A 20937-nucleotide genomic window follows, 5' to 3' on the forward strand; every position below is an offset into this window, starting at 1 on the left:
AGCGCTTACTATTCAAGATTGAGGAGGAGCACGTTGCAAAACCTCGCCGAGCATCAGTAAGTTGCTTATAATCCGATGAATGACCGAAACTTCGTTATAAAACTTGTCCGTCTCATTAAGTTACGAATATTCGAAAACTGTGCGAAATCAGACCAATGTACCCTTTCAGATTTTTTCGATGTACCCTTTGAGTATTTCGTCGATGTACCCTATGAGAGTTGCTTAAATGTACCCTATCAGACTCCTCCACAGATGTACCCTATCAGTCAATGTACCCTCTGAGTCAATGTACCCTATAAGAATGATGTACCCTCAATGTACCCCTTTTTGATGTACCCCCGGAGTATGGGCCGAGTTACTATGAAAATGAAATAGAGCGGAAGAGTCGACGAATTGAAACTTGTTGTTCAGGTGAGATCAGATTTACTGTAAACACTCTAATAGAAGGTCATATATCTCGGTTCTTATGAAAGATACAAAAAAGTAGTCAACTGACAAAATATTAATTATCGTATCAAGAACATTTTGTCAGTTGATAATTTTTGGGTATCTTTCACAGGAACCCAGATATATCGGCTCAAAGGGGGACCTTATATTAGAGTGTTTTTGTAACTATACATTTTGGCGGATCAGTGTCAAATTAATTTCAGAGCCAATTGGAGGAAGATGCCTACATAGAGAAGTAATTGATCCACTGAAGCGTTGTTTTCAAAATTCGGACTGTTTCACTGATTTCCATGAATTGAAGGAATGGTGTGATGATACTACAAAACTTTGTTGTTCCGGTAAGAGCTCAAATTTTTCAATGGGGTTTTGAAGTTTAGCGGAACTGGCTGATAACTGCTAGGTGCCGGCTGAAGATGCGACGGGTGAACACCGTCTATTCGTCGCCTTGTCGATGCGGACGGGCCGTTGGCGGCTCGTCGACGGACCGTTCGTTCACTCTGAATAATTTCAGTTTTTGGATGAAGGAGAACATTCATAAAATTTAGAAGCTCTTTTTTTATCTCGATAGAAAAAAACAGCTGCATAAAGCTACATGAGAATTTCAGATCAATACAACGACAAAAGCATCCGATGCCCAGATGGCATAACATATCCTTTTATGGAAGAAAAATGTATTTCCTACAACGAAAACATCCCATCATCTGGAATTTGCCCGAAGAAAGGAGTGAATGCCACGTGTCTTTATGGACATTGCTGTCCAGCTGGTTAGGAAGATCTCTTTAAAATTTGGCTTAAAATTTGTTTTCTTTGAAGTTTTGTTGCCCGAGAAAAAAGGGGATTGTATACGATACCAGACTACATACGAAACTGGTATTCCATGTGATCCAAGTCAGCCACTTCGACGGATTCCATACTCATTTTGTGACACTTTGGCTCAGATTGTGGTAATTTTAGGGGAGACCGATTATGAACAACTTTCTAATGGAGAAAATAAAACGACTTGTCTTAATAATTAGTGGGTAAAATAGAATTTGATAGGATTTTTCAAGATTCCCATCTACCGTATTCCCTCTGAGATTCCTATCTACCGTATTCCCAAAGATCTCAAAAATTTGACAACTGATAAAATGTTTATCATATTAAGATAAACAGTTTATCAGTTAAAGGTGGGGGGACATGAAAAAATAATGTTCTCGAAATTCCGTTCAAAGATGCCTCTCGAGGAGTTGAACTTGTGAGGGCGATGATTGAGGGTGCGGCGCCGCTACCGACTGAGCCACGCGGGCAAAGAGAAAGCGCACGCCCGATTGCATACATAAAGGCGAGGACGACAGCTGTACGCAGAGTGACATTAAGCGTTGTACACCGTGACGGTAGAATGCATACTCTAGCTACAAAAAAACTACGAAAAATCTCCTGTCCCCCCACCTTTAATAACTTTTTGATGTCTCTCACAGAAATCGAGATACATGATCTCAAAGTTGACGGTTTGGGTAGGCTTCTATTAGAGGAAATACCGTAACTTTTTTGCTCTCATCTCTTTCAGTCTATTTTTCAAAAAATTTCAGTGAATGCGTAAAGCAAGGGAGACACTCTGTTTGTATGTGGGGACCCAACAATTCAAAATCCGGAATCTGCATTCCTAATCCTACGGTAACTAAACATTTTTCCTTATCTTAAAATCTTAAAGTTTTCAGACGATTCTATCCTACAGTAACCTGTTCACACTTCTCCTTCTCGGATGCTCTCTTCCACTTTCTCTTGTTTTCTGTATCCTGATGAACGTCTTCAAAAAGAAAATGGATTAAAAACAAATGCTTTATTAATATTCAAAAATTTCATCATTTTCTAGTGTACAATTATTATTAGCTTTTTTGGAGTAGAAAAAAAATTTGACATGGGGTTGTGTAATACAATGTGTATCCCGTTTTTCAAAACGATCTCAGTGGCAATAAAAATATATAAAATATGCTCAGTTGACAATATCAATGTTCGTTTCCGTGGTCTCTTCTTTAATCTCTGGCAGCTTGATTTTCATCACCGACGCTTCCTCATCAGAATCATTTGGAAGTGGAACGGTGGTGAATTGATTAATTTGAGGGAATCCAAATGAGAACATTGGGAATGGCAAAGCTCCAGAAGCCAACAAGTTGTTGAATGGGAAGAGGAAAGGATTGAATGGCAGTTGAGTAGCTGGAGTCGGTTGGAAGTTCACTGTTTGAATTTCTGGTGGTGATGGAGTGATTCTTGGGAACTTTGGGGATGAAGACTTGGATGTGCTCTCGTCGGTTGAGTAATCCAAAATTGAGGAGGATCTTCTCTTTCTATTCTCCTTGTTGTCCTTCCGGAATCCTTTCGCGTAGGAGTTGTGCTCAATTTTCATGGTGACGATCTTTTGGTTCTGAAAACAGAAGAAATAGGGTCTGGGATCACTTTAGCATAGGTACCGTGAAACCTGCAATAGAAGGGCCCCATAACTTTGAGGCGAATTTTCTGGATTGCTATCAAAGATGTATGAAAGTTTCCAACAAATAATTTCTTATCATAATATCAGAAATATTTTCATAGTTGACAACTTTTGATGTCTAGCATAGGAATCGAGATAACGAAGCTCCAACTTGTGGGGCCCTTCTATTACAGGTTTTACTGTAACATGTTTCTTACCTGATAAGCAGTGACAGCGATGAACTCAGTATATGGAATCTTGACAGTCACCAATGGTTGGCTGGAGGTGCTTGGACAGAATGGGCTTTGCGATGGAGCCTCATAGATGGTGAGCACTGGAACGTACTTGTGCATGGAATGAAGTGGAATCTGAAAATAATTTTGAATTGAAAAACTCAAAAATCTGAAAACGGACCATTGCAGCGCCAGTTGCTTTCAAATTATTGGTAATCTTGAGGCGATCGAAGCTGATCATAGACTCCATCCATTCTCTGAAAAAGCCCGCTGATTAGTCTGGAACACAGTATCCATCAAAACTTACTTTCCAGTTCGAACGCCATCTGCGTGCCACGTCTTCTTGGACACTTCATGCTGATAGTCTGCTTTTCCAGACACTGCCCATTGCCCATTCGAATATTTATAACGATTATCACCGACAAGTTCCATTTGAACCATGATGGCATACATCTTAATGGGATTCAATCCGCTGACGGTGTACTCCATTTTTGGGAAAAAGTTCCTTCCTGCTCTCGTCACAATCATCTCGTTGACTTCTGTGTGGAAGAGCTTCCATAGAGCGTCTTGGGTCGGGGAGAGGGTTACGGTAACTGGACACGACATTGTTGTATTTCTCTGGAATGAAAAAGATATAAAAAGATATAGAGGTTGAGGTAGAGACTGAAAAAGAAATCAGAAGCAGAAAAGGAAACTACCGTAAAACCTTTAATAGAAGAGCTCACACACTCTCAAGTTTGAGCTCAGTTACCTCGGTTACTATAAGTGATATCAAAAACTTATCGACTAATAAAATATTACCGATATTATGATAAACATTTTATCAGTTGACATATTTTTAATATCTTCCACAGGTACTGAGGAAAGTTGGCTCAAAATTGAGGGGCCCTTCTATTAAAGCTTCTACGGTAAGTCAATGAAGATTGCTCTTGGAGAAATTGATTAGAAGAAGAGAATGAAAAAGGAGAATGGTAAAAACGAACGAGTCATAATGAATGTATGAATAAATTCTATGGAAGGCATTAAAGTGCGAATCGGTCGACACCCATCCTCCAAGCCCCGCCTCCGCCTCTTGGTGGTCCAACGTCTGGGTGGTGAACCAGCGTCTCGGTGGTCAATAGGGGTGTGGTCTAGCAAGATACTGAAGAAATGGGTAGATCAAAGGCGGTAAAATCTACCGTAATCCTACTGTATACCTAGCTAGCAGCGGGACCTGGATCGTCAAAAGAGGATAGAGGATGTTTTGGAAGTAGTATACCGTATCCCGATTACTAGAAGCGCACCGATCCCGTCAATTTGAATCTCAATTATCTTGGTTTCTAGGAAAGAGATCAAAAGTCTGTCAAAATAAAAATGTTTGATATTAAGCGGAAAAATTTACTAGTTCAAATGGTGTTTATATCTTTGCAGGAGAGCGAGATAATTGAGCTCAAAGTTGTCGGTTTGGATGAGATCCTATTAGAGGAAATACGGTACTTCTAGGATTGCCGCCTTTTTCGAAAGAATGTTATTGGAAAATCAGCCGGAAACATTATTTTCGTTTTGATTTTCTAGAATTCTGGGAAATTGATTAATAATCAGTGAATCAAGGAGAAGAAGACAATTTGCCCGTCGTCAGAAAATCATAAACATCGTTTTATGGACTCGACATTAGAATGAAATAGCAAAGGATACACATGAAAATAAGAAAATCGAATCGCAAATAAAAATCACAAATTGAAAAAGTACAGAATGGGAAGATGTTTGACCTACTCTAAAAAAGTGACGATTTGTACCGGTTTGAATGATTGATTTTATTTGATCTACCTGGTCGAAAATTTTTGTTCCAGACATGTTTTGGGATTTTCAAATAGAATATTTTCGAAGAGTTTTCGAAAATTATCTGAAAACTGGATTAAATTGTCGTATGAAAATTGTTGATTGGTTTGGGTACGTACTCTCCCCTACCGTATTTTCTCTGATCGAGTGCAACCCAAACCGTCAACTTTGAGCTCAATTATCTCGATTCCAGTGAAAAATTTAAAAAACTCGTCAACTAATACATTTTTTATCATAATATCAACAATATTTTATCAGTTAACAAGTTATTGATATCTGTCACAGGAATTGAGATAATTGAGCTGGAAAACTGAATAACATTTTTTTCAATAGGTTTTCAAATTGTAAGTTTTTGCAGGAGACGAAATTAGGCATTGCTGAAACCGTTTTCAGCGCCCTCAAAAGAACCTTTTGACAATTTCATAGCTAATTCTCAAAAGACCCTCTAAAGACTTTCCCTTGTTTGAACTAATTGAATCTATCAATTTTCAGAAAGTTATCTATCGTTTCACATGTGTAAATCGAGCTGTAAATCCTTATCTAACCTAGTTTTATTCCTTTGTTTACGACTATCTTAAAACAAGATAAACGAAATAACAATAAACATCTGAAGTAATGAAAAACCATGTGAAGAAACAGTTCTCCAGGCAAGAATGTCCCCTGGGCCATGGGGTGATAATCTGGGTCGGTTTGAGTTTAAAGAACTGACACCTATTGTACTGTCACGAAGCACATCGGTCATGGTCCATTGTTTAGATGCACGTGTCTCTTCAGTTATAGTTAGATCCGCTAGATTAGCGGGCCTAACTAAAGGTTAGAAAATATATAATTTTCAGAATTTTTTAGGGGGCAGGTCGATCCCCTACAACCAGTTCCGTGATTTCAAAACTACTTGCCAAATCAGATCCCTGATGTCTTCAAATAATCCCTTTTCTTCCGCCACGTAGAATCGGAGATTGCGCGAACGACTTCTGAAAGTGAGAAATGTGTTACATCATCAGCTCACAGGAGTCCATATATCGGATGCCGTGTGTGTTAAAACGAGATTCCGAAACAGACGGGCGGCTCTTTTGTTTCTTTGTTGCATAACACATAACCCGCCGAACGGGGGAAAGACGAACATCGGGGAGTGGATTAGTGGGTGCATTACAAATTTTGTATGGTTATTAGTTTAAAGTTTATACAGAGCGCATCATCTGGATCCGATTCTAGAGATTCTGATTGTTCCGGTAGTGCCAAATTCTCAGCTACCATTTAAGGATCTTTATCTTTGAATCCGGCACAATCTGTGTATAGTCTCGGCAATCTTCATGCTCTACGTCCTACTGAGATATCTAGAAACATCTTTTAACTGATGTTTTTGTTTTGTTCCGGTCGTCAAAGGGATTATGAGACTTCCTGCTGGTTTTCTCGTTTGAGGTTTCTGATTTGTTCTTTCAGATCGCCGAGTGTGTCAGATGTTTCTGAGAATTCAAGACCAAGAAAAACACATATTTCATAAACTTTTGTAAGGCTGACACCACCAATTATACGGTCAACATCCCATTCTTCAATTTTTAAAATCGGTGGTTGGGTTACGGTAATACAGTACTTCCTCTAACAGAAGCCGTCTGAAACAAGGCTACTTTGAGCTTACCTATCTCGATTCCTGTAAAAGATATAAAAAAATGTATTAACTAATAATTGTTTATCAGAATATCATCAAAATTTTATCAGTTGACAAAATTTTGATAACTATAACAGGAATTGAGATAATTGAGCTATGTGGGGTGGGCTTCTATTGGACGAAATACGGCAATTCACTCATTATACAAACCAAGGATCTCAGTAAAGGTGTGAATTATAGTTATTCAACATTAAATTGATAAGAAGGTGAGAATTCTTTGATCCGGACTGTCATCAATAAATACCATTCTTCAATCTTTACATCAATTTTTGGCTTACGGTAGTATGTATTTTTGCTGTTTTGCTGTTATGTTGCTGTTATGGCTCTTTCTTCTTTGTACCCTAATCTTCATAATCTTCTTTTGTTCTATTCTAGCACCCTGTTTGAAGTTGAACTGAAGGTTTTCAAGTGACTTGTTCATTTCCTTTTTCGCATCCTTGTACTAGCCAACTTTTGGCACGCTAGAGAACCGTTACCTGTTCGGAGTACCCCCAACTGGCAGGTATCGTATCCCTTCTATGAACCGTCTCTAGACCCTCTCTAGACCGACACGCTTAGCTTTCAGCGACAACGGTGCCCCAAGTAGGGGCACATGTGTCAAAAATTTGCCGATTGTGATCTAAAACAACAAATAAGTAATCCGTTTCCGGTCGATTTTGATTGCGTCATAAGACACCAAGAGCAGATTGATTGAGTTGTCATCGGAGATTTTATCCAAAGGAAGAAGACGATGATAACCAAGAGGAAGGTGGTCCTTTTCTTACGGATGCGCTTGCTTGTGATTCCTTTCACGCAATAGGATAGAGTACGGACACTACAGTACCTTAGAAATCTACACGACTAGTACACAAACATTTTCCAGCCAACCGATCTTCTAAACCTTTTACATCCCTCCCATGCCCAAAAATCTCTCTTGGCATGCTTGTTTTGACATCTTTCCACGCTGCCATAATAACCATAAACCCTTTAAAGGGACAGAATCAACATTTCCCAGAAAACGCCTTGCGGTTGTTTTTTATTCCTTTCATAACTGACAAATTTTACAACTGGATGACCCTAAATCAGATCTCGAGACGATAAATAGACCCGGGTTTATGACTGTTTCCTTTCCTGTGGTTGTTGGGAAGAAACTGATGGTGGGGAAGTGATAAGTTTTACAATCACACAGATAACTGAAGATGGAAACGGTAAGAGATATGGATTTTGGGTACTGTAAAACCTGTAATAGAAGTGCCCCTGTTAACTTTGAGCCAATTTATCCCGGCTCCTCTCAAAGATATAAGAAAGTTGTCGACTGACAATTTTTATCATAATATCACAAACATTTTATTAGTTAACAACTTTTTTATATCTTTCACAAGAACCGAGATAAATTGGTTCAAAGTTAAAAGTTAGGGGTAGGTTCTATTACAGGTTTTCCCCTAATTGATCCTAGCCTATACCGCTTGAAACCAATCAAGTGTCGAAATTTCCAAATACAGTGCTGAGTTTGGAGTCGTAACACTTTCAAGCGATTTATCTTATTTAGTTGAATTTTCTAGAAAAGTAGTCAACTACAAAATTGAAGCTCTGTTTTTGTTTAGTGGATCTGTTTATTTCCAGCTTCATAAAATTTTTTTTTGAGCTTTTAGACATCCAAAGTTGGACATTTCCAACTGAAAATATCGTATTTTCCCTAGCCCACTTAAACCGTCTACTTTGAGCCTATATATCTCGACACCTGTGAAAGATATCAAAAATTTGTCAATTAAAAAATTATTCATCATGATATCACCAATATTTTATCAGTTGACAAAGTTTCGATATTTTTCACAGGAATCGAGATAACTAATCTCGAAGTAGACCGAGTGAGTAGGCTTCAATTTGAATAAAAAAGTATTCTTTAGACATCCAAAATTGCCAATTTTCAATAGGAAACAGTGAATATTAAAAAAGTTTTGCTTCATACTGTATCCGCTGTATAAAATCGCAACTTTCAATTTATATAGCTTTCGAAGTTAGTCCCTTCTTTCCTACTACTGCGTTTCCAAGTCTACGTTTTGCCCCTCTCGGCTCATGGTCCTACCAAGTGTGAACCATCGACACCTCAATTTGTTTTCCAACTATCGGCTAGATCAAAAAGCTATCACCTATTAGTTTCCTTTGTTTCCAAACGAAAACAAAATCTGTTAGTTATGACCACACTTTTTGGATGATGGATCTACTAACAAATGGTCAAAAGGTGCGAACTAGGTCGGTTTCTGTTTAAGGAGTTCACACCTATTCTAATGTCACTCATCCTTTTAGTTATGCTCTATTGTCTTGCTAGTTAGGTCCGGCTAATTACCCAGATCAGCGTAAAAGGATTAGATAGAATATATAACTTTCAGAATTCTATGTATACGGTAAGGATCTGATGTCTGGTTAACCGAAGCGATTTTGGAAGATTTAAATCATCCTTTCCAAATATAATTTGTAACAAATCAGAAGTCTGCGACGTCTTCCAAGAATTTTTTCTTAAGCCACGAGGGTCTGAAGATTGCGTGTACGACTTCTGAAATTCCAAGACGACTTCAAAGGTTATATCCTCCGAAGAGCCACGTGTGACCCATTTGTCGGTATTGCGTGATTCTCTCCCCGGGAACGAAGTCTGTTCCATGTTACATCATAAACTCCAAGTTCATCGGACACACCACCACGTCGGCTGTAAAAATGAGCAGCGGTACTGTGTCTGGCGCACTGACAGGCGGCACGTTTTATGTGGTTACCTAAGCGAGTGATCATCGGAGAATAAGAAAAGAAGAAAGGAACAGTTACTGTACACTATTAGTAGTAATTGGCATGGTAATAGAGATATACCCTATCATATGCGTCCAATGTTTGTAGAGATTAGTAAAGAGGACGAGCCAATTGGATTTGAGACAGCTAGAAATGCTCAGGTGCCTTTTCAGAATGATTCGGTTTTATGGAACATTGGAGTCGTGAAACAGATGCTCAGTTTTCTTCAATTTTTCTGAAATTTTTGGAAAATAGAGGAAAATAAAACAACTATGTACCCGTCAACTTTGAGCTCAATTATCTCGATCCTTCTTAAAGATATCAAAAACTTTTCAAATAATAAATTATTTATAATAATTAGACAAATATTTTATCAGTTGACAACTATTTTTATATCTTTGAAATGAACCGAGATAAATGAGCTCAAAGTGAACAATTTGAATAGAAGCCCACACCAAACCTTCCAATTTGAGCTCAATTATCTCAAATCCTGTGAAATCTATCAAAATTTTGTTAACTTATAAATTACTTATCATAATACCACCTATATTTTATCAGTTGACAAATTGTTGATATCCCTTATAGAGCTCGAAGTAATTGAGCTCAAAATGGACAATTTGAATAGAAATCCACCCCAAACCAGAAACTTTGAGATCAATTATCTCGAATCCTGTGAAAGCTATTAAAATTTGTTAACTAATAAATTACTTTATCAGTTGACAACTTTTTGCTATCTTTTACAGGTGTATAATGATAATTAAACTCAAACTTGACAGTGTGGAAGCCCAGGTTGTACGGTACCTGCAATTTGTTTAAATGAAAATGAAATCGCCCAGCCGAACCAACATAATGTTGAAAGTGTGAAACTCAGTTTTAGCATAAATTTTTTATGGATTTCTACCGAAAAAAAAGATGACAGGCTATTTTGGTCGGTACAGTATCTGCTACAAGAAGGAAATATATTAGTGTCGAGTTAGAAAAAAGTGGGACCTGAGAAATTGAAAGGCGTAGCTTTTTTTGATCTACGAAAAAGTGCGGCAAAACGTAATATTTCAGACTTTCCACTCGTTCGAGCTACTTTCGCAATTAAGTTTGGTTTTTCGATGAAAAACAGATTCTAGAGATGCTAACAATCATTTTCATACCAGGAAATCTAAATTTTGTCCAGAAAATCCCACTGAATTCACACAAATAAGTTTTGTTTACTACTGTAGTGATTTTGCGGCGAGGCCTCGAAAATTTACCGGGAAGCCGCCCGCGAAAATTTCCAGGTCCCACTTTTTTTTAAAATTCAACAATAGCTTAAATTATAGCTTGCTGGAAAATATCTTAAAAATAGCTTAAGTTAAATATCAGTTTTCCCCCCAATAAGTTCAAGAAGTTTCCTCTTGGTCCTATGCCAGACCACTGATTCTATCAAACATAGGCATTTTCGCTCTTTTTGCCCTTTCCGGTTGTCATAAGGATAAGACAGACTCCCTGCTGTTTGGTTGATTGACTCTGTTACCGACAAAGTTATCTACATTTTGACAAGTTCATCTTCCATCTGCTGGTAGACAAAAATTGAGAAGAAAATCTTGAAATCAATTGTATTATTTTATTTGCAAAAGTTGCTTTAATATTATGACAAGAATTCATAAGAAATACAAGTGAAGAATCATGGACCCGAACTAAAAACTATTAACAATAACAGGAATTTCAAACATCATCGATCTCTGGCTCAGTCTCTTCCTTGGGCTTTTTCTCAACCGGAGCTTGGGTGGGAAATGGAAGTTGTGAGAAAAATGGGAAACTAACTGGAAATGGGAATGGATTGGATGGAAGTTGTCCAGGAGGGAATTGAGGGAAAAATGGAAAAGTATAAAGAAATGGATTCATAACTGGAGTAGTGGGAAATTGAGGGAATTGGGCGAATCTTGGAACTATTGGAGGGGAGACGGAAGAAGATTTATTGCACTTTTTAGGTTTTGGAGAAGCAGAACTTTCCTCTGTAGTAGACTCATCTGTAGATGGAGATTCTCTTTTTCGATTGCCTTGTCCTCCTTCTCTGAATCCCTTTGCAAATGGATTGTTTTGGACTTTGATTTTGATGACGGCGTCATTCTGGAAAGGTGCGAATATTGAGATGAGGATGATGATAAAGTTGGAGACATGTGCTAATTCGGACACGTGCTAATGTGAGAACAAAGTTATCTAGATGTTTGTGTTATTACCTGGTACGCCGTCACGGCTATAAACTCCGTGTAGTCGAATCGAACAGAAGTGACAAGACGAGTGGATGGCTGAGGAATTGACATGGGAGTTTCAGATTGACTTTCGAAGATTGACAGAATTGGACAATATTTGTTCATACTGTGAAGGAAGATCATAGAGGCATTGGTAGAATCACTGGTATTTGTTATTTTGATCCTATCAAAACAGACAGGAGTAGCTATCCAATCTCTGCCGCTTCGCACTCCGTCCGGATGCCACAACTTTTTTGGCTCTTTATGTGGCTCGGCTTTTCCCGACTTGATCCATTCTCCATTGGTGAACTTGTATCGACAATCGTCCGAGTGCTCCAGATGAAGCATCATTGCGTAAAGCTTGTTTGGTGCCAGACCACGAACCGAATATTCCAATTTTGGGAACATTTTTCTGCCAGATTTAGTCACAATCATCTCATTTTGTTGAGAATGAAGAAGTCTCCATACACGGTCTTGATCTTCTCGAAGGGTGACTTGAACTTCTGACATGGTGAATCTGAAATCAATAGTTTGAGAAAGTTACATCAAATAGAGGAAAAGTGAGAAAAATAGGAGCGTAGCGCAATCTGGAGAATGGTGGAGAGGTAGTGGTCCATCGTCGTCTTGGCCACGCCTACAAGAGGGAGGAGACGTGCAAATACCGTAATTCCTCTAGGCGTTGAGGTGGCAGGGTTCGACACAATACTGGAATAGTGTCTGATAGGTGGGATTTTTAGAAAGATCGCGGGAAACTGAAATTTTTTGGAATGAAAGTGTCAACTATGGAAGTTCGAAAAATTTTGAAGACTTGAGTTAATTAGTTCTCTGTGTTGATTTTAATTTGATTTGCCAATATTGCAATCATTACATTAGCAAGCTAAGTTTTTATACAACTGTGCTGGATAAGAAATATATATACGGAAGGCAGACCGATGGTAAACTGAAGACCTGATGACGAGAACAAAGTAGATGTCCTTCAGAAAGCGGCAAACAACTAAAAAACTAGGAGCTTTCGAAAAATTCTGTAAATGCAACGTTTCCCATCTAGGTCTGTTTTATAAACTCCAAAGTTTTCACATGTGACTGCAGTGATTCAACACTTGACAGCCGAGCCATACTCCCGAAAAAGGTCAAACCTGAAACTAAAAACTCTGATAGAAGGGCGCCCGAACTTCCAACTTTGAGCCCATATATCTCGATTCCTGTAAAAGGTAATAAAAAGTTGTCATTGATAAAACGTGTATCTTAATATCAAAAACATTTTGTCAATTTACCACATTTTAATACCTTTCATAGAAACATATATATATATATGAGCTCAGAGTTGTTCCCTTCTATTAGAGTGCTAACCGTATTTTTTGCCTTGTTCATAGTTTCCAAAACTTTCCCGGATACAAACTACCGAGAAGTTGTAAAAGTGAGGATATGCGATTGGACGATTTATCTTCTTATCTCCTATCTATCAGTGATAAACTACCGTAGGCATGACCATATGATGGTGGTCGTCTACTCAAAAAGTCATAAACACCGTTTTATGGAGTCCGTATACAAATCAAGTTGGATTGGGTTGTTGTGGAAACAATAGAGATAAGCTATAAAAATGGAAATCTGAAGAGTGGAACAAAAGGGATTTCGTAAATGCCAAATATAAGATAAATGCAATATAAAGGGATTTTCAGATAAGATAGAAGGAAGGCACTGTATTGACACTATAGCGGTACGATGAAAGAAATGTTTCATAGTTGCTCTTTTTTGTAAAATTATTAAAAAATGCGCTTACAATTAGAAAGAACTTTGTAGGCCATAAGAAACTTTCGGAGTATAGCGAAAGAACAGTCTGTTACATCAAACGGGTGGCCAACGGACATCAAACGGACGTCGGTCAGTTGGTAGAAGAGACAAGCTGCGGCTCTTTTATGACATAATACAGTGATGGAGTATCGGAGGAAAAGAGGAAGTTCATGAACTAGATCAAATTTGTAATATATTTGTGATTGAGACCAGTACTTTGTTTTAATCCAGAATACATCGGAAGAGAATCTATGACTCTAAAAATTTTGAAGCACACTGTCAACTTCCAGCTCATACATCTCATTTTTGTGGAAAATATAAAAAAAGATGAACTAAGAAAATGTTTATTATAACATCACCAATATTTTATTAGTTGACATATTTTTGATATCTGTTACAGGAACTGAGATAAATTGGCTCAAAGTTAGGACCATTCTAATAGAGTGTTTCGGCATCTGATATCATGCAAAAAATATCCGTTCCGGTTGTTTTTAATTGCGTCATCATGTACACACCATGAGCAGATTGATTGAGTTGTCAACGGAGATGTTATCCAAAGGAAGACAATGATAACCAAGAGGAAGGTGGTCCTTTTCTTACGGATGCGCTTGCTTGTGACCTTTTTCACGTAATATGATCATACATAGTATTACGAAAACTACAGTATCCATGGCGACATTAGGTGATCTTTTTTTCTTGTCATGATCCTGATTACAAATTCACAAGGTTGAACTATGACAGATGCTTTGATTCCAAACACACTTCCAACGCCCTTTGTGCCGACCCCGTGGTTGTGGAAAGGTGCTAACATACAGATGCAAAACTTCAATTACAGTTCAGATATGTGCTAATGGGCAGACCATGCGTGTTAATGCGACAACAAAGTCGTGCACATCAAGAAAGCCATGCACTGCCAAGTGTGTCCTCAGCAAAACTTCGGCACGCCAGGGCACAGAGGGGCACATGATCCGCATCCAAACGGCACCGTGCCGCGTTGAAAGTGCCCTTGGAACACCGCACCCGTGCCCCTAGCGAGCATGTGAAGTGCCGCTACCGTGCCGCTGCCGTGCCCGTTCTTGAACCACCTGCGCATATCGTCTCTATCCATAGAGTTTCGAAAATGTTGCGAAAAAAGCTTGTCATTCATTTTCATAAGTTTTTGTACTTTTCACCGTTTTATGAGTAATAATGATGTCGGAAATCTTTTCAGTTATAAGGACGAGAAGGGAAGTCGTCAAACCGTGGAGGATACTGAAGAAGAAGAAGGTATTTTACGACCAGCAACGATGAATATTCCAAATTAAATATGTAAGTGGGCGAGATGTGAAAAACTGAACTATTTTGAAATGACAGTGTTCACAAAAAAATGTTCGAAAGGTTAATGTTAATCCCTATGTTTTACAGTTCCGCTGATCTTCGGTGAAAACGTGCCAGACAACTTCCGAAGGATCCGAAGACAATTCGTCCAAAGAAACGTGAGTTTTCATCCAATAATTAGTTATGTAAATAATCTTTAAAGTTCTTTCAGAAACACCCTGCCAAGCCCAACGCCAATAAAGCTGGAGAAGAGGAGTAGGAAAGTTCTTTCATCGAAATTCGACATCTTCGGCACAATCTTCTCTACAAATTTAAATGATCGTTTTTCTTGCTTTTTTTGTTACTCTTTTTTTAAGTATTTGTATTTGAATAAACTATCCAATTTAAGGAAAATCTCGTGATTAATTGATCTGATTTTGAAGAAAGAATTTCAAAAAGACGGCACACATGAGCACGGCAACGGCAACGGCACGGCAGCGGCACGCAAAATGCAAGCGTGCCCCAACCCCCGGAAACGATTACCGCGTTGTAGCGGCACCGGTGCCCCAAGTAGCGGCACATGTGCCAAAAATTTGCTGAGTCGCTATAGGATTCCAGCCACAAAAGGAGGGAAGAAACTTTTCTTATACTACAGTACTGGTCAATAAGATAAAAGCGAAACTCTTCCAGTTTTCACTTGGGTTCAAGCGAAGGGGTCAGAAAGCGCGCCCCAGCAAACTCGTAGGCCAGAAGAAATTTAATAATTTTAAAGTGGACGCGGGTTTGATCTAGATCATGATCTATTTCTTCAAAAACAACTGGTTGCAAGGCGCGCGTTTTCGCTCTTCATTTAAAACTGTGAAACTCAGCCAACGAAATTCGGCAGCGAATTTAGAATTTTCCCTAAATTTACTGGGGCGCGCTTTCTGACCCTTTCGCTTGAACCCAAGTGAGTTTTTCCAATTTTTGAACAGTTAAAATTTTCAAAACTCTTCATGAAAAAGGAAAAAGTTTTAAGATAATTAAGGAAAAGGTTTTAAGATAATCGAGAGAAACGAAAAACTTCTATCTTATTATTCTGGTAAAAAATGACCTCTGGGTTAGGGATATGAGAGAGATAGACAAGATAAATGACAAGTAAATTCAAAATAGCGAATAGAGAAGTGAGTTTTGAAGTCGGAAGTGGGAAGTGAATTTCCATTCTCGGAAGTCGGAAGTCGGAAAGCTTTGCGTACGGTATTCATCGCTGTTTCATTTTCTTTTAAAATTTGATTTCGGTCATTTGGTAAAAGGGGGACGTTCAGTGGTAAACACCTAGCCATGAACCCCAAACAATGGCGACCCTTAGGGCATTTTAGTCCTTTTTTTTACTTTGATGACTTCAATCAGTTAACAAAAGAAAACGAAATGGCAATGAGCAGCGCATGTATAGCTTTCGAGCAACAGTCCTCCAGCCATCATCCTGCGTTGCTGACACATTCGTGATCCAACCAGATTGGCTGCTCTTCTGCTTGCCCATTTGCAGAAGATCCACCGGTCATCCTAGTTGAGCTTCCATCCATTGGATCCCAGCTGCCCTGGAAGTTTAAAAAAACTGTTTTTACTTTTTGACAAAAATCAGTTGAAAAAAGAAAGAAATAGCAATGAGCAGCACAGGAACGGCTTCCGAGCATCCGTCTTCCAACCACTGTCTCGTGTTCCTTGATCTCCTATCGCATTCCGTGATCGGACCAGATTGGTTGCACTTGTGGTTGCCTCTTTGGTGAAGATGCATCCCAGATGCCCTGGAAGCCTGTTACAACTCTGACTTCTTTCTCTGAAAACACTGTCAGGAAGTGAGTTTTGAAGTCGGACGTGGGAATTTCCATTCTCGGAAGTCAGAAAGTTATGCGTACGCTATTCATTGTTTCTTTCTTTTCTTTTAAAATTTGATTTCGGTCATTTGGTAAAAGGGGGACGTTCAGTGGTAAACACCTAGCCATGAACCCCAAACAATGGCGACCCTTAGGGCCTTCTAGTACTTTTTTACTTTGATGACACCGATCAGTTTTACAAAGAAGAAGAAATAGCATTGAACAGCGCACGCACAGTTTCCGAGCATCCGTCCTCCACCCATCATCCTGTGTTGCTGACACATTCCGTGATCCAACCAAATTGGCTGCTCTCCTGCTTGCCCATTTGAAGAAGATCCACCGGTTATCCTTTTTGAGCTATCATGAGCAGCACACGAACGGCTTCCAAGCATTTGTCTTCCAGCCATCGGCCGTGTTCCTTGATCTCCTATCGCATCCCGTGATCGGACCAGATTGGTTGCACTTGTGGTTGCCTTTGGCGAAGATGCATCCCAGATGCCCTGGAAGCTCGTTACAACTCTGACTTCTTTCTCTGACTTCTCAAGCTTATATAGCCCTTGTAGATCAGATCTGAAGACAAGATAAGAAAAGAGTTCATGAAAATAGTCAGCACGTGGAAGTTCTAAATAATGAATTTCGGCCTACGGCCGACTCCGCTAGGCGCGGCTGTGTCGCGCAATCAGGTGGAATCGTATGCAGGGCCTTCGGCCCTGGCTCTGTGGAATCAGGTGATTCAAGCTTCAGTCTGTTCTCCCTTCGCTCGCTCCGGTCGCTCAGGTCGAACAGACCGGACAGAGCCTTCGGCCCTGTAACATGAAAAGTTTCAAATCGAGTGGTATCAGTCGCAGGGCCTGCGGCCCTGGTTCATATCTTTATACGAATCAGGACTAAAATTAAATTAAAAATTCAGATTTGAAGAATTTACGTCGGATTACTGTAGTTTTTTAATGTTCTCAAGAAATAAAGATCAGTGTCTCGAAAACAATCTCAGAATCTCAAAATCTCAAAATTTCAAGATTTCAGGATTTCAGAACCTCAGAATCTCAGAATTTCATAATCCCATTGTAAGAATTTCAGAATTTCGAAATATCAGAATTTCGGAATTTCAGAATTCGATAATTCTAGAATTCAATAATTGCAGAATTCCAACCTTGGAATCTCAGAATTTCGGAATTTCAGAATTCGATAATTTTAAAACTCAATAATTTCAGAATTTCAGAATCTCAGAATCTCAGAATCTCAGAATCTCAGAATCTCAGAATCTCAGAATCTCAGAATCTCAGAATCTCAGAATCTCAGAATCTCGGAGTCTTGGAATTTCAGAATTTCAGAACATCAGGACACCTAGAATTTCAGAATTAGCAAGATGAAAAATTTCGAAATTTCGAAACCTCCACATCTCAGAATCTCAGAATTTCATTGTCAGAATTTCAGAATTTTGGAATTTCAGAGTTCGATATTTTTAAAATTCAATAATTTCAGAATTTTAGAATTTCAGAATTTCAGAAAAAAAAATAAAATTAAATTAAAAATTCAGATTTGAAGAATTTACGTCGGATTACTGTAGTTTTTTAATGTTCTCAAGAAATAAAGATCAGTGTCTCGAAAACAATCTCAGAATCTCAAAATCTCAAAATTTCAAGATTTCAGGATTTCAGAACCTCAGAATCTCAGAATTTCATAATCCCATTGTAAGAATTTCAGAATTTCGAAATATCAGAATTTCGGAATTTCAGAATTCGATATTTTTAAAATTCAATAATTTCAGAATCTCAAAATCTAGTTCTTAGAATTCTTAGATTTTGATATTATGAGATTTCGAGATTTAAAGATTTCTGATTCTGAAATTCTTTTCTTTTTTTTTCTAGGTTAAAGATAATCAAAAGCTACAGTAATCCGACGTAAATCAACTATTTTCATTTTAAAAAAATTGTTTAAAAAATCAATTCCAAAAAATAAAAATAATTTCCGCGTGCTGTCTATTTTCATGAACTCTTTTCTTATCTTATCTTCAGATCTGATCTACAGGGGCTATATAAACTTGAGAAATCAGATAATCAGGGAAATCAGAGAAAGAAGTCAGAGTGGTAACGAGCTTCCAGTGCATCTGGGATGCATCTTCACCAAAGAGGCAACCACAAGTGCAACCAATCTGGTCCGATCACGGAATGCGATAGGAGATCAAGGAACACGAGACAGTGGCTGGAAGACGGATGCTCGGAAGCCGTTCCTGTGCTGCTCATGATCCAATGGATGGAATCTCGAAAAGGATAACCGGTGGATCTTCTTCAAATGGGCAAGCAGGAGAGCAGCCAATTTGGTCGGTTCACGGAAGGTGTCAGCAACACAGAATGATGGCTGGAGGACGGATGCTCGGAAACTGCGTGAGCTGTTCAATGCTATTTCTTCTTTTGTTAACTTGTTGACGTCATCAAAGTAAAAAAAGGACTAAAATGCCCTAAGGGTCGCCATTGTTTGGGGTTCATGGCTAGGTGTTTACCACTGAACGTCCCCCTTTTACCAAATGACCGAAATCAAATTTTAAAAGAAAAGAAAGAAACAATGAATAGCGTACGCATAGCTTTCCGACTTCCGAGAATGGAAATTCCCACGTCCGACTTCAAAACTCACTTCCTGACAGTGTTTTCAGAGAAAGAAGTCAGAGTTGTAACAGGCTTCCAGGGCATCTGGGATGCATCTTCACCAAAGAGGCAACCACAAGTGCAACCAATCTGGTCCGATCACGGGATGCGATAGGAGATCAAGGAACACGGCCGATGGCTGGAAGACAAATGCTTGGAAGCCGTTCGTGTGCTGCTCATGATAGCTCAAAAAGGATAACCGGTGGATCTTCTTCAAATGGGCAAGCAGGAGAGCAGCCAATTTGGTTGGATCACGGAATGTGTCAGCAACACAGGATGATGGGTGGAGGACGGATGCTCGGAAACTGTGCGTGCGCTGTTCAATGCTATTTCTTCTTCTTTGTAAAACTGATCGGTGTCATCAAAGTAAAAAAGTACTAGAAGGCCCTAAGGGTCGCCATTGTTTGGGGTTCATGGCTAGGTGTTTACCACTGAACGTCCCCCTTTTACCAAATGACCGAAATCAAATTTTAAAAGAAAAGAAAGAAACAATGAATAGCGTACGCATAGCTTTCCGACTTCCGAGAATGGAAATTCCCACGTCCGACTTCAAAACTCACTTCCTGACAGTGTTTTCAGAGAAAGAAGTCAGAGTTGTAACAGGCTTCCAGGGCATCTGGGATGCATCTTCACCAAAGAGGCAACCACAAGTGCAACCAATCTGGTCCGATCACGGGATGCGATAGGAGATCAAGGAACACGGCCGATGGCTGGAAGACAAATGCTTGGAAGCCGTTCGTGTGCTGCTCATGATAGCTCAAAAAGGATAACCGGTGGATCTTCTTCAAATGGGCAAGCAGGAGAGCAGCCAATTTGGTTGGATCACGGAATGTGTCAGCAACACAGGATGATGGGTGGAGGACGGATGCTCGGAAACTGTGCGTGCGCTGTTCAATGCTATTTCTTCTTCTTTGTAAAACTGATCGGTGTCATCAAAGTAAAAAAGTACTAGAAGGCCCTAAGGGTCGCCATTGTTTGGGGTTCATGGCTAGGTGTTTACCACTGAACGTCCCCCTTTTACCAAATGACCGAAATCAAATTTTAAAAGAAAAGAAAGAAACAATGAATAGCGTACGCATAACTTTCTGACTTCCGAGAATGGAAATTCCCACTTCCGACTTCAACACTCACTTCCTGACAGTATTTTAATTGTCTTATCATTTATCTTTTCCCTATTATACCTCTCATATCCCTAACCATATTCATGAACATTTTCCTTGGAAACTGAATAATTTTTCCAAAAAAAAAGTTTGTCCGTTTTTTGTACCAGTATAATGAGATAAAAGCTTCTTGATCCCCCAATTATCTTATAATTATCTTATGTCTCTATAAAAACTCTTGAAGTAACTATTGAACTGTCCGAAAATTCAAATGTCCAAAGTCCTGCTTTGTCGGCTTCTTCCCCTGAGATGGCCCCTGAGATGGCACATAGTCAGTACACATTACACACATCTTTTTGAATTCAAATCTTCTTCAATCATTTTTTGATGACGTGGTCATAAAATTACACAAATGATGTGTCACCGTCCTCCTCGCAACTGGACCACCAGTCCTCTGCCCATTCATTTTCCCTAGACTTTCATACACTTTCGTTCTTCCTCTTTTCCCACAGGTGCTCACACAGTCCATCTCTATCTGTCGGCTGATTATCATTGTGTTTATGGTCAAAGCCGAGTTTGAAGTGTGCGCGGATTTGCATAACACGCTCTCTCTCTCTCTCTCTCTCTCTCTCTCTCTCTCTCTCTCTCTCTCTCTCTCTCTCT

General features: G+C 39.1%; 4 protein-coding genes across 4 annotated transcripts; 1 reads left to right on the forward strand and 3 right to left on the reverse strand.

The window, feature by feature from the left end:
* Positions 1–2419: 2419 nt before the first annotated feature.
* Positions 2420–3732, reverse strand: Cbr-tbx-9 (the record flags this gene model as incomplete). Its single annotated transcript, XM_002641258.1, has 4 exons — positions 2420–2848; positions 3112–3261; positions 3308–3383; positions 3434–3732. The coding sequence occupies 4 exons, from the start codon at positions 3730–3732 to the stop codon at positions 2420–2422; spliced, it is 954 nt and encodes a 317-aa protein (XP_002641304.1).
* Positions 3733–11065: 7333 nt separating this feature from the next.
* On the reverse strand, positions 11066–12102 carry Cbr-tbx-8 (the record flags this gene model as incomplete). Its single annotated transcript, XM_002641257.2, has 2 exons — positions 11066–11470; positions 11581–12102. 2 exons carry the CDS (start codon positions 12100–12102, stop codon positions 11066–11068), a joined length of 927 nt encoding a protein of 308 aa, XP_002641303.2.
* Positions 12103–16136: 4034 nt separating this feature from the next.
* On the reverse strand, positions 16137–17333 carry CBG24600 (the record flags this gene model as incomplete). Its single annotated transcript, XM_002641256.1, has 3 exons — positions 16137–16256; positions 16709–17102; positions 17146–17333. Coding segments are annotated over 3 exons (702 nt in total), but the record flags the coding sequence as incomplete, so codon positions are not given.
* A 1412-nt stretch (positions 17334–18745) lies between these two features.
* CBG24599 lies at positions 18746–20126 on the forward strand (the record flags this gene model as incomplete). Its single annotated transcript, XM_002641255.1, has 3 exons — positions 18746–18916; positions 19103–19485; positions 19754–20126. 3 exons carry the CDS (start codon positions 18746–18748, stop codon positions 20124–20126), a joined length of 927 nt encoding a protein of 308 aa, XP_002641301.1.
* Between the last annotated feature and the right edge of the window lie 811 nt (positions 20127–20937).

The sequence above is a fragment of the Caenorhabditis briggsae genome (genome assembly GCF_000004555.2).
Source record: "Caenorhabditis briggsae complete genome, chrIII, whole genome shotgun sequence".
In the NCBI taxonomy this organism is placed as follows: domain Eukaryota; kingdom Metazoa; phylum Nematoda; class Chromadorea; order Rhabditida; family Rhabditidae; genus Caenorhabditis; species Caenorhabditis briggsae.